We start from the raw sequence: 12,977 nt of genomic DNA on the forward strand, positions 1-12,977 counted from the left end.
GTGATGGAGTTTGTCAGGATGCTCTCCACAGTGCATCTGTAAAAGTTGCTGAGGAGCTTGGGGGATAATCCGAATTTCCTCAGTTTCCTTAAGAAGAAGAGTCTCTGCTGAGCTTTCTTGACAGTCTGTGCTGTGTTGTAGGTCCAGGTGAGGTCTTCACTGATGTGGGTGCCAAGGAATTTGAAGGTCTTCACTCTCTCCACCTGAGTCCCGTTGATGAATAATGGAGCATGCTGGTCTCTTCTCTTCCTCGGGTCAATAATCATCTCCTTAGTCTTCTCTGTATTTAAGGAGAGATTATTTTCCTGGCACCAGGACACCAGCTGGGCCACCTCTTCCCTGTAAGCTGCTTCCTCTCCCCCAGTAATCAGCCCAATGACGGTGGTGTCGTCAGCAAACTTGACGATGGAGGTGTTGCTTTGGAAGGGGATGCAGTCGTAGGTGAAGAGGGTGTACAGGAGAGGACTGAGCACACAGCCTTGTGGGGTCCCAGTGCTCACTGTCTTTGTTTCTGATGTCCTGGTACCAACTCTGACTGCCTGAGGTCTGTCTGTAAGGAAGTCCAAGACCCAGCGGCAGAGGGAGGGTGGTAGTCCGAGGGTGAACAGCTTTTCAACCAGCCTGCTTGGGATGACGGTGTTGAAAGCTGAACTGTAGTCTATAAACAGCATTCGAACATAAGTGTCCTTATTTTCAAGGTGTGAGAGGGCTGTATGGATGGCTGCATTAACAGCATCATCAGTTGAACGGTTCTGACGGTATGCAAATTGCAGGGGATCTAATGTGTCCGGAATGGATCCTTTAATATGGGACATGACCATCCTCTCAAAGCACTTCATTACAAGTGAAGTGAGTGCAATGGGACGATAGTCATTCAAAGAGGTTGTGTTGGTTGTCTTGGGGAGGGGCACTATAGTGGTGGACTTGAAGCATGTGGGCACAGATGATTGGGAGAGGGACAAATTAAAAATATCTGTAAAAACCTCGGCCAGCTCTGAAGAGCAGACCCTCAGAGCACGGCCAGGGATGTTGTCGGGGCCAGGTGCTTTTCGGGGGTTGGTCCTCCTCAGTGCTCCCACTTTATTAAAATAAATAAAGTGGGATAAAAATGCTCCATCATGACATCAGCAGTGAAAATGTGAAACATCTGCAGCGCATGTTTGGTGTGCTGAACGCAGTACAGAAATGGATGAAACAGTGATCAATAAACAAAAACCAAGATAGCCAAAAGTAAAGAATTAGCATGTGAAAAGCAAAGAGTAGGGCACAAGCAAAAGCAGCTGGAGAACGTCCTCAGTGAACAAGTCCAGACCGAAACCACCTGCCTCGGGTCTCGCTCACCTGACTCGCAGTCCTCTCAGGTCCTGAAGGGTGAACCCGTCTCCCTGCTGCAGCGTTCGGCCCTGCAGCTCCAGCCGGCCGTGACGAGCCGCGCTCTGAACCTCCACCCTCAGCACCTCCTCCCGACTGTCCCGGTCCTGGACCAGGAGGTGCTCCTCCGTCACAAAGGCCCCGCCGCCCTCCTCCAGCCGCAGAAGGTTGGTGAAGGCCTGAGGAGCACAGAGAGGTTCAACAGTAGATACACAGTACTGTTAAACCAGACAAAGCTCGGGCATCAACAGCAGAGACTCCACTGGTTTGACCTCTGACCTCTGGTGCCTGGTCATCAACAGGTGTGATTGTGATGTTGAAGATCAGGCCGGAGATGGTGCCGCCATGGTGATCGCTGACAGAGAAGACGAACTGGATGAAGAGGGGCTCAGGGCCGATGTCCTCGACAGGAGGCATGAAGGCCACTTTCATGTGATTCACTGCATGCTGGGAGATATTTCAGATTTAAAAATTTAGATTCAGATCTTAAATCAGGGCAGCCACTCAAACAGCCACTTACCCTCACCCTCACCACCCTCCAGCTGTGAGTCAGTCCCCATAGACTCCAACGTTAAATCTTTCCAGCAGAAATAAACATGTTTACAGCCTGATACAGAAACTGTCTGCTAGGCTTCACCTCAGCTAACCGGAGTCCCTAAACTGGACCTCTGAAGCTTGTTTGTACTGTGGAAGCCTTTTGAAGCATTTTAATGCAGTAATCTGGCCAATAATATGGCTGCTGTCCCCTTCATTGGATTAACAGACCGTCCAAGGCTGAGGCTTCAAAATGCAGTCCAGAAGTCAGAGTGGCTCAGTCCACTTTTGATAAACACTCGATGGTTTAGAATTCATGTTAACATCTATATATTAGAATCAAGCTAATACTTTGAAAGTGTAGACCATCAGAGGAAAAAGGACTCGTACCCAAGAAAACTTTTCCCCAAAGTTTTTATGTACATTGATCAATGATGTAATTTGTGTTTCTGTGGTGAGCAGTCCATGTGTGATGTTCATGGACTGGTCTGAAGGTCTGAAGCTTTGAAGGTGACGTATCCATCACCATGCTCTGCATACCTGAGTGAAAGACTTCAACACGGGCACCATGTGATCTTTCTTCATGGCGTTGGTGCTGTCGGTGTAAAACAGACGTCCTGCATCCATCAGGCTGAAAATGAGAAGGGCAAGGGTCAGTTTCTGAGTCAGACGGTCTGCTCTTCCTCCTACACCAGCAGCCGCTTCCTTACCCAGGATGCACTGGGCTGAAGCAGGGCTGTGTGATGACATAGGTGAGGTCGGCATCTGGGTGCTCTCGGTCTGTGAAATGAAGGTGAGTCTGGGTGATGTAAACCACCTCCGTCTCCTTCACTGTCAGAGATCGAACGCTGCCGGAAACCTCCACCGGCAGCTGGTCCTTCACCGGGAACACGTGAACTACCACTGTCTGCACACAGGGAGGAAGAGGAGGGAGGAAGAGGAGGTTTCAGAGACCTTCAGACACATCAGTGCCTTCAGACCAGAGCCGGCTCTTTGACTCACGTATGTCTGTGAGAGGTTGGGTGGCTGGTGGCTGTCTGACAGTGTGAAGTCGAAGGCATCCTCAAACTGCTCATCCCCGGAGTGCTGGTAGAAGATCTGACCCTGGATCAGATCCTTCTGCAGGAAGCTGTCTACAGGTGAACCTGCAGCGACAGGAAACTGGAAACCTGAGAGATGTTTGGAGAAGCCACAGAGCTCAGAGGATCAATACCAGCCTGAGATTCAGCTAAACGTGGTTTACAACAGAGAGCTACAGGAATGAGTCCCACAACCCAGAAATCAGCATTTTTTACGTGTATTTTTTAATGTGTTCGTGGTTGAATGTCTGAAGCTCAGATTGAACACGAGCTTCAGACATTTTTACATTTTGTTCGTCAGCACAGGACAGAAAATACTGAGCTCTGAATGCTGCATCCCACAGAAGGTGTTTGATAGAAGCAGATAAAGGAGACCACAGAAGCTGTCGGAGACGTTCAGCGTTACCTGAACACAGGTGGTCAAAGTCATGTGACTGTGGTGTACTTGTGCATTTAACCTTCAAAAACCTTAAAAAACATCCAATTTAATTTGTGATTATTTCACTCAACAAAGCATGTGTCACAAACATTTATTTACCACAGAGATGATTTTGGCCACATCCCTAACCTTAAACACCATCAGTCATCAGGACCAATATCAGCTGATATTCAGCCCATATATCGGTGCATCCTGAACGTAAACAGTCTGCAACACTGTCAGCCGCCAGTGCCCCCCACCCCACGGATACTTTACATTACTGTAAAGTATCCATAGGGGATACTTCAGGGCACACACACACACACACACACACACACACACACACACACACACACACACACACACACACACACACACAGATAGAATTAAACTGAAGTGGAGACATTGTCACTCTGATGATTAAATATAAATATTTATATAAAACAGAAATCCCATCCTTACCTGTCTCCTTAGCAGAAGTTCTTCTGACCAGGTGCCCAGCCTGGGGTGAGGAGACTATCTGATAGAGAATGTAGTCGTCGCTGGAGTCGAGGTCAGAGGCCAGCAGCATGAACTCCTCAAGCCGCACAGCCCCGCCCTCCTGCACCTCTACCGCCACATTGTTGATGAGGAAGGGCGGAGAGTCGTCCTTCGGGAGGATGTTGATGGGGAACTTGTGGCGGACGCTGTGACGGCTGTCGCTGATGCGGAAGACAATGTGGTCGCGGGTGGAGTCGCTGCCGGAGTGATGGTAGATGACAGCGCCCTCCTTCAGGTCCCGCACACGGAACATAAACGCCTTCCCACCTGGAAACACAACGTGAGGAGATGGAAGAAAATATGAAAATAGCTCAAAGGGAAATTCTTCCTCCTCTTCGATTCATCTGAAGATCTTCTTCTTTAAAATTAAACTTTTCTGTTAAACAACAGGAAGTGCTGGATACTCTTCCCAGATCCCAAAGCTTCAGATGCCTTTTTCCCATTTCTGAATAACAGCCTAAAACAGCAGCCTCAAACCCTCACCTCTGAGAAGCCCGACACATGAAAAAAATCTCCAGTTCCATCCATCAGATTCAGTGACGTCAGGATTTCAGAAATACTGAGGTCAAAGGTCGATTCCTCCTTCCAGCCACTCAAAGGTGCCTGACTAGAAGCCGAAAGGATGCGTTTTAGCCTAATTAATGATGATAAATGATTAGTGATGTGTGAATATGATGATATGGCCTTTTACATCAGACCTTCAAACAAAAGGAGAAGGAACTTCAGGCAACAACCGTGTTCTTCATTAGCCGGGAGAGTTTTGACTGTTCTGTATCCAGTAATGTGTTTGGTTTTTTTTTTGGCTGCTTTATTTGACAGTGTAGAGAGACGGGAAAGGAGAGCTGGGGGACGACACGCAGCAAAGACCGACAGGTCGGGACGTGAACCTGCGCTGCCTGCTTTTTCAGCTTGCGGCAAAGATAGCCACCTGCTCTTCCTCTGAGCCACCCCAGCACCCCAATAATGCCTTTCTTCATTTACATTCTGCCTGTGGTCGAGCGCAGACCACCTCATATTTAATGAGACAATATCTAATTTGTACATTTCACTCCAAGATAACCACGATAATGTGAGAAACCAAGTTTCATGAGGACATCCGTCAAAATAAAGAAAGAAAATCAGGTCTGAGACATTCATCTCTGCAGCACTGACAAACTGACTTCTGTACTCTGAAGGTTTTTAAGGAGGGATCAGTTCTTGATTTACACCAGGGGTCTCCAAACTTGGGTTAGGGTTAGGGGTTAGGGGGACCCGCCCACTTCTGGTCCGCGAATTGATGTCAAAAATAACATACAGTTTGGCCCTTTAAGTTACTTTTTTGACATTTCGCCTTCCCCTCCAATTAAGAGGGTTAAGCAAAATATCAAAAAAGTAACTTGAAGGGCCAAACTGTATGTTATTTTTGACATCAATTCGGTGTGACCCGGTGTGAGTTTTACTCTGGAAAGCACATCTGATTCAGATCCGTGAGAGGCAGCTGATGGAGAATCGACATGTTCCCACTCTGTGAGAAAACGATGGAGGCCGTGGGACCGCCGTTGCCTGGATAAACCTGACAGCTCAGACGGAGAGATTTGTGCCAAGAAGAGCTGATGCAGTCTGTAGAAACCAGTGTGTGACTGTGATCCTGTACGCTGTGCAGAAGAACGCCACATGATTTCCTGTTAAATCTGACGTGCCACATATCGCTCATTTTTCTGCCTGCAGGTATTTATTAAAGTCAAAGCAAAGACCCTGACTCACATCCACCTGTGGGCAACAAACATTACATCCAGTGACTTACTGTAAGACATTATTCTAACATGCCTGAGTCACATTACTGTGTGTTTCGATGAGCCTTTTAATAGGGTACGTAATAATGTGACATGAGGAAAAACATCATGAGTCGGTTTGTGATGTTGCAGAGCTCTGTGTGCTCACACTGCTGCGTAAGGACACACAAACAGAGGGTTTTGTGCTCTCTGCAGTTTTCTTTCGGTTGTATGTGAATAAAAAGCTGAAAGACTGCAAGTCATCAGCTCACTGTAAAAGTCAGGAGGCAGCCGTGCATCACTGCTCAGCTCTGAGCATTCAGGATGAGGAGCAGCAGGGCAGAGTTAAGGATTTGGCACCGTGCTCTGTGTGATCCACCTGCACCAATAAAGCATTCATTCATCTCCCCTTCTTATTCCAAATACACGAACAAAAAGCAGTAAATGTCTGAATGTCTCCCACAAAAGTCATGTTTGCATGATTTTTTTAAACCGTCCTCTCCTTGACTTTGAGATCTGAAACTGCTAGATTCAAACACACCGAGGTCAGCGGTGAAAATATGGAAAATAAACTGATGCAATCTTCCAGCTGCATGTCGATCAGTTATGAACTGAAGCAGTTTTAATGTGTCATACTGCGGCTGTACTGCAGTCCCTCTGGCTGAACTTTAACCCTGTGAAAGCAGAAATATGTGGATGAGTGTGTGCCGCAGCGATCCAACCACAAAAAGGCCATACAAGGGAGTCATTTCCAGCTCGTTATGGTGAAAACCCGAGGTCCACCATGACCAGTACTGTTGATACTTTAATTAAAAGCATCTAAAAAAACTGAGTGCATGATTGAAAGATAAAAATGAGCTCAAAAATACATGACGTGACCCCCAGAACCAACAACCACACACTTTTGAAAACCTGTGTGGCTTCCACCTGCGCCCCTAATGCCTTCCTTAAATAGGGTAAACAACCAATCAAAAGCCCGAGCCCCCTGGTGCCCAGGTGACACTACTGCATAAGCAAATGCAGCTTATCGGACAATGTAACACATCTCAGATCTGTCCACGGCAGTGAGTGTCTGTGTTCTGGCTTCTCTCACAGTGCGTGTGGGTTGCTGTTTGTCTTTCGTTGGGCTGAACATGAAAAACTTTGGTGTCCTACATTAATGAAATGTCGGCCGTGTCCATCTGTCGGCTCTCTGCTGCTGGCTGGCCTTACCGCGCTCTACAACACACTACCAGCCCAGCGTCACGTGACTGGCGGCCTACCGGAGGACATGTGTTATTGTCGGTGGACAGTTTCCAGCCAAAGCTTCGCACTTTGATTCAATTACCGTCTCTAACACGTGCACTGCTTTCCTCCCATTGTCACTTGGAAATAACAAGTTTGTGTTGGCGCCTGGAGGCACAGCGAGGCGCTGGCTCGGTCTGCGCCGCGAACACCGGTGGGCTACAACATGGCGTCCTTCCCGGCGGCCGCCCGGCTGCCAGGACGGGGGCTTCCTGGCTCCCTGCGAGTGCCAGAGAGACAGAAGGGCAAGGTCAGCAGACAGATTGAGAGACGAGCGGTCGCAAGCCCGAACCTCATTAGCAACTTTACCGAGGGGAACCGGCTCGCGGTCCAAGTGATGGAAACAACTTGGTAATTGGGCCCAAAGGTGGCGTTGGGCAACCGGCCCACGAAGGGAGAAACGGGGCGTGTGTGTGTGTGTGTGTGTGTGTGGGACAGGCAGCCATCCATTTGGCTGAAGGCGTTGGAGCGAGTCCGTCCCCACGCTGCAGCCGCCGCCCTCCAGTCGCAGCACCGAGGGTCAGCGGCGTCCTCAGAGACGCAGCTCCACCGCAGCTTCCTGCACGGACGCAGAGCCAAACTTCAGTCCAAACCGAGGGATGAAACGATGCAGGAGCAGGTGCTGCAGGAGGAGGAGGAGGGAGGAAGCTGCCTGGTGGGACAAAAGTTTCAACAAGCATCCAACTAATTTCCTGTCCTGTTAATGCGATTTTTTTCCTCTGCAGGGTTTCCGCGGTTTGATGGAGAAAAGAGAGAAGAGGGAGCAGCTGTGATTCCACCCAGGAAGCAAACACAACTTCACACACAGAGTTTGTAGTTTGAAGCCTCTGAGCTGACAGAGGCACGGTGAGCATGCTCACGCTTTTTTCAGCCTGCTGCGTTTCCCTTTAAGCTCAACCAGAAATCAGCAGGACCAAAGCTCGACCGCACTGCAGCTTCTCTTTTCGACAGGAATCATTGAAATCGGTTTTCCCCCAATCGTGGACACGTAGGTGGAGGTTTCCTCGGAGCATTGTCGCGAATAAATGAAAGGTTTACAGGTCCTCTCTGGGATCTCCCTCATTCTGCAGAATTTTTCTGCATTAGTTTACAGGACAGCAGCTAAAGATTAACTGCAACCAATATTAGAATAAATATCTCGCCCAAATAATGAGAAAAAATCTGAAGGTAAAAAAAATAAAATAAAGCCGGTTATTCATTTAAAATCTAAATAAAATACAATAAATGTGTAAGTACAACTTTAAATACTATACACAAATGAATTTATAAAAGCTGAAAACATTACTGTAAAGGAAACTAGAGGCAGCGGCTGACCCCTCTAACAGAATAAATACATTCATCAATAAATTCATTTTTTTCATGTAATTTTGTTCCAGTTGCACTAACGGTACTAACATGATTAAATGTGTTTGTTAATAAATGAGTTTATTGGAATTCATAAAATGATAATCTCTGCTCATATTTAAACATTTCTGCTTTAACCCCGTGTTTTCAGGGTGGTTAATTGATGCTGCTCTGAAGCAGCTCTCAGTCCAGCTCTACAGGCTCAAAACCTCCACCTACTGACCTACTGACCAATCAGGTCTCTGGAAGCAGCCCCCCCCCCCACACACACACACACACACTCCCGGCAGAGTTTACTGGGCTCAGCTGATCGGGATGTCTCCGTTAGAGCCCCAAACTCTGATTTTATCCAGATGCTCAGTTTGATACGTGGCCACGTGTTTTTGATCCTTCTGTTTTCTCATTATTTGCCTCGTCTTATTTTTAAATCTGTTTTTTTTTTAATTATTTATGACATGTTTTAATATATTTCTCATTTTTTTCCTGTGAAGTAAATGTGACGAACAGCACATTTGAAATATTTAATTTTTTTTTATGATGACCTGTCTAAGCTGTACCCCGCCTCTCACCCTATGACAGCTGTGGGAAAATGGATGGATGGAAAATTATGATCACACTAAATGATTTTTGCCACTGTCGACCCCTCCAGCCTCCAAATGTGGACTTACTTCCTGTACATGGATGTCAGTGAATAGGAGGGAGCCCTTATGTTCAGGATTTTAAGGTAATGGGAAAATGAATGTACCCCCCCCTCCCCCCCAAAAAAAGTAAAAACAAACAAACAAAAAAACAAACTGTAAATGTTATGACTGTTTCTCAAAGTGGCGTGAGGGTGTGAGAGTGATGTCACCGCAGCTCAGGTGAGGACTGCCGCTGATTGGATCTAATCTCAGAGCTGCAGCTGAATCACAGATCAAACATCACAAATGAGCAGAGGATGAGCCGAGCACAAAAAGCAGCCATGAAAGGTTAACTCCCGCCCGCCTGAAGCCCTCGGGGCGCCGCACCACCGCCACCTCCTCCCCCTCCTCCGAGCTGGTAGCATGAAAACCTGTTTGGGGACAGTGCATCTGCTCCCTGTGCACGGCGCCATGAAATGGCAGAAGTCGCTCCAATCTGCTCCGTCCCACTGCCGTTCAGACAAAGAGACGGCCTCGCCGAGCGGCGGGCTGGAAGGGACAGACGTGGACGGGGAGGCGGGCAGCGGTGGCCCCTGGCAAAGTGGCCCTGGCCCCATTTTACACCTGATTAGGAAACACATGCAGGGCCACGAGACATATGCTTCCCCAGCCACACGGCGGTCCCTGACGGACGTGCAGCACATGGAGCAAAAAGGGCGGAAAAGGCCAGACGCCGGTTTGTGGAACTCCCAGGGGACAGAGGAATACCAGCGAGGGAGTCAAGGACGGAGGGACGAGGGCGATGGAAGGCGGAGGCGCTGAGGGGCTTTCTAAAACAATTTCTCCCACAGTTTCTATCGGTTCTGTGTTGTCGTTGGTCAGACAGAAGGAGGACATTCAAAAGGGTCACTGAGAGCTCCACATGTCCCCGTATGGCTTCAGTTTATGAACACAGTCAGCTGCTGTGGAGAGCGCACAAACTAAGCACACATTCACTAATTTATTTAATTGCGTCATAATTTTCTGTGCAAATATTATGAGAAGTTAACATTTAAAATAAACTCAATATATGGAGGACAAAAAGAACTGGAGTGTAAATAAATGAATCACTAAATAAAACGAGCATCGCGGAGCGGGCGGCCACACTCGCCTGTTTTGGATTGGGGGGGGTAAAGTTATGACCAACATTTAAGTTTTAGTGGAATTTCAAAGTGAAAAAGGGCGATGAATAAGTAACAAGATTAATATTATAGTGGCCAGCACCTCTGCATTTATAATATAGTTTGTATGGCAAATGTTTGAGATGTCACAGGTCTGATGATCACTCAGTATTATTTCAGTATAGTGGCACACAGCTCTTTACGACCTCCTGACATCACTTCAATGTAAACTAATGAACAAATCAGTCTTTACTGCAATATTTCCACATTATTGATGGTCTTTTTACAGCCGAGCTTTTGCCAAAGTGCTTAAAACGCTTTTTAAAATAATCTTTCTTTCTCTAGTCATTAGGCGTGTCGTGGGCAATTTCCATTGTAAATATTAATCAGAGTGATATTAAGGAGCTAAGACGGTGAAAAACACTGGAGCTGAGCTCAGCTGTGACGTCATCAAGTACGATCGCGCTGTGTGCTCCCGTCTTCGGGAAGTCCCGCCTCCCGTACTATAAACTGTCACAAAAGGGTATACATGACTTTAAATAGCTTTGTTTCCACAGCAGAAAATAAAGATAAAATGTAGTGAAACAAATGATGAACCTTCATTAAACAGGCACAGATGATAATTCACAGAAAACAGATCACTGAAGTACGAACGAGTTTTAGGGCCACGTTGAGAAAAATAATTAAATCGTACATTTTGAGAATATAGTCAAAATTTCAAGCAAAAAGTGGAAATGTGGAGATTAAAGTTGTCGTTTCAAGTCCAACAATCACTACACCACGTCTGCTATACACTCCAGAATTTCTTGTGTTACGAGGTAGTGAAACTATACTTTAGAATTGGTTTAAGTAACAAGGAAATTATTTCTCTTTTAGTACATAAACACAATGTATTGATGAGTATAAGGACATGAAGGACGCTGAGGCTCAAAAGGAAAAAAAAATAAACTAAAACACACAAACTGGCAAAGGTCAGATGTGAGGATATGGATGGTTGCGCCTTCGTGCAGTACAGAGGAGACATGTAGAATCACAAGACACAATAAGACAGCTGATCAAGTGGTTTCATCTGCTCCAGGCATTTTGTAGAGGGTATAGCAGCCGTGGCCGTTGTTTGACTTGAAATGACGACTTTTTATTCTCAAAATGCACAATTTAATTTAATTTTTTTTCTCAGTGTGGACCTAATGCTCCTTCGTACTGAAGGCTGTGTACACACTGTAACTGCATAGCTGTAAAAATCCAAATGTATAGAAATGAAATTTGCAAATGATTCTACACTTATCTATGATTTACTTTCTTGATATTAGCAATGTATAAAAGACTGAGAAAATGACAAATTAAAATTATCAGTCTCTCCATAAGGTCTGTATATGTAAGTTAGAAAAAAGTTAAACAATAAAAAGCACCTCTGAAATACAGAAATGTTGCTCCCAATCATCATGAAGGCACCATTTAATTAACATGTGAACTCCTGAAAGGTGAATGAAGATGACATCATTCTTGAGTCATCGCATTCAGAAGATTTTCAGAAAACTCGACCTCTGACCTTGACCTTTAGGTCAAGGTCACCGAGACTCAAACCCATTCCAAATTTTTAACAGATGCATCTGTGGCGTGAATTTGAACATCCAAGGTCACACAGTTCTCAAATTATGGCCAACGCCAAGGCTCTGACAAAATTACACAGAAAATAAAGAATTTTGGGAACGTGGCCCTCTGCATGTGACTGTCACAAAATTTTATATTTTTCACACAGCAAGAAAAAAGAAAAAACTAAACCCCTTTTAAATATTTACATTTTTTGCTGTCACCCAGTTATTGAATGGATAGTTTTTCTATTTTTAGTAAAAGTGACCTTTGACCTCAACTCTAGTGACCCCATATACAATTCCAACATTGCTTTGGTCATAAGACATCTACCAATGAAGTTTGGTAAGTATGGGAAGAACGGTTCTCGAGTTACTAACCAGAGACTTCAATGGATGCTACGGGACGCCCGCCCGCCCGACCACCGCCATGGATGATAAAAAGTACAATTATTAAAAGTAAAAATCTGAAAAAAAAGCTTCTGTTGAAATAAATACAAAATAAGGATAAAAAATTTTGGATGTTGTTAGAAATATTTTTCCATGAAGCAAGGATTTTAAAAGATGTTAATCTTTTAATTAATTAGGGACCCCATCAGGTTTAGTTCTGCTCTGCAAGCAGACGTTTACCTGCTCAGATCTGATTGGTCAAACAGAAACCAGAAGCTTCAGGTATTAAAAAGGTCGCCCACAGATTCAATTTTTCATGCACATCAAAGATTTTACGGCGAATAAAACTTTTGATTCAACTTGAAGGGAAAAACTGAGCCGCAGACTGCTGTGTTCACTTTTTGTGAATGAAACAAAATAAAAAGCAGCAGTAGAAGAAAAAAGTTGACCTTTGACCCCTCACCTCTGACACTGAGACGTCCGTGCAGAGGTCCGTCCACGGCCACCAGGTAAACGGCATCTATGTTGTCGTTGTCGACAATCTGCAGCTGCTCCCAGGTGATCGGTCGGGACTGACCCTCCAGAAGGTCCAGACCTGAGACGCCACAGATGTGACCTCAGTAGGTAAAACATTGTGAGACATTTTAACGTCACTGAGACAGATGCAGACGTACCCATGTTCCAGGAGACCCTGGGCGCGTTCGTTTCTGATGTCCTGATGGAGATGTGGACTATGATGGGCGGGCTGGTCAGATAGGAGCCGTCTATTGCCTGAAACTCCACCTTACAGTACCAAAAGGGACAAGATGACACGAGGCACGTAACAGGAAGTGACATTTTTCACCCTACAAATAAACTAAAACAAGGAGCTACTGAGAATTTTGGCCTGTTGATCTG

The 12,977-nt window shown here is 45.8% G+C and overlaps 1 protein-coding gene across 3 annotated transcripts in view; it reads right to left on the minus strand.

Annotated features, from left to right (window-relative positions):
* The window catches only part of frem1b (Fras1 related extracellular matrix 1b), a 64,372-nt gene that overhangs the window by 29,802 nt on the left and 21,593 nt on the right, over positions 1-12,977 (minus strand). For all 3 annotated transcript variants that reach the window (XM_030728261.1, XM_030728260.1, XM_030728262.1), the window contains exons 7-14: positions 12,755-12,863; positions 12,544-12,675; positions 3,865-4,209; positions 2,908-3,050; positions 2,616-2,812; positions 2,446-2,536; positions 1,651-1,818; positions 1,342-1,550 (exon numbers count right to left, since the gene is read on the minus strand). In XM_030728261.1, coding sequence (XP_030584121.1) covers positions 1,342-1,550; positions 1,651-1,818; positions 2,446-2,536; positions 2,616-2,812; positions 2,908-3,050; positions 3,865-4,209; positions 12,544-12,675; positions 12,755-12,863 — 1,394 coding nt within the window. The remainder of the gene's footprint in view (positions 1-1,341; positions 1,551-1,650; positions 1,819-2,445; positions 2,537-2,615; positions 2,813-2,907; positions 3,051-3,864; positions 4,210-12,543; positions 12,676-12,754; positions 12,864-12,977) is intronic.

The sequence above is a fragment of the Archocentrus centrarchus genome, chromosome 4, assembly GCF_007364275.1.
Source record: "Archocentrus centrarchus isolate MPI-CPG fArcCen1 chromosome 4, fArcCen1, whole genome shotgun sequence".
Classification (NCBI taxonomy): domain Eukaryota; kingdom Metazoa; phylum Chordata; class Actinopteri; order Cichliformes; family Cichlidae; genus Archocentrus; species Archocentrus centrarchus.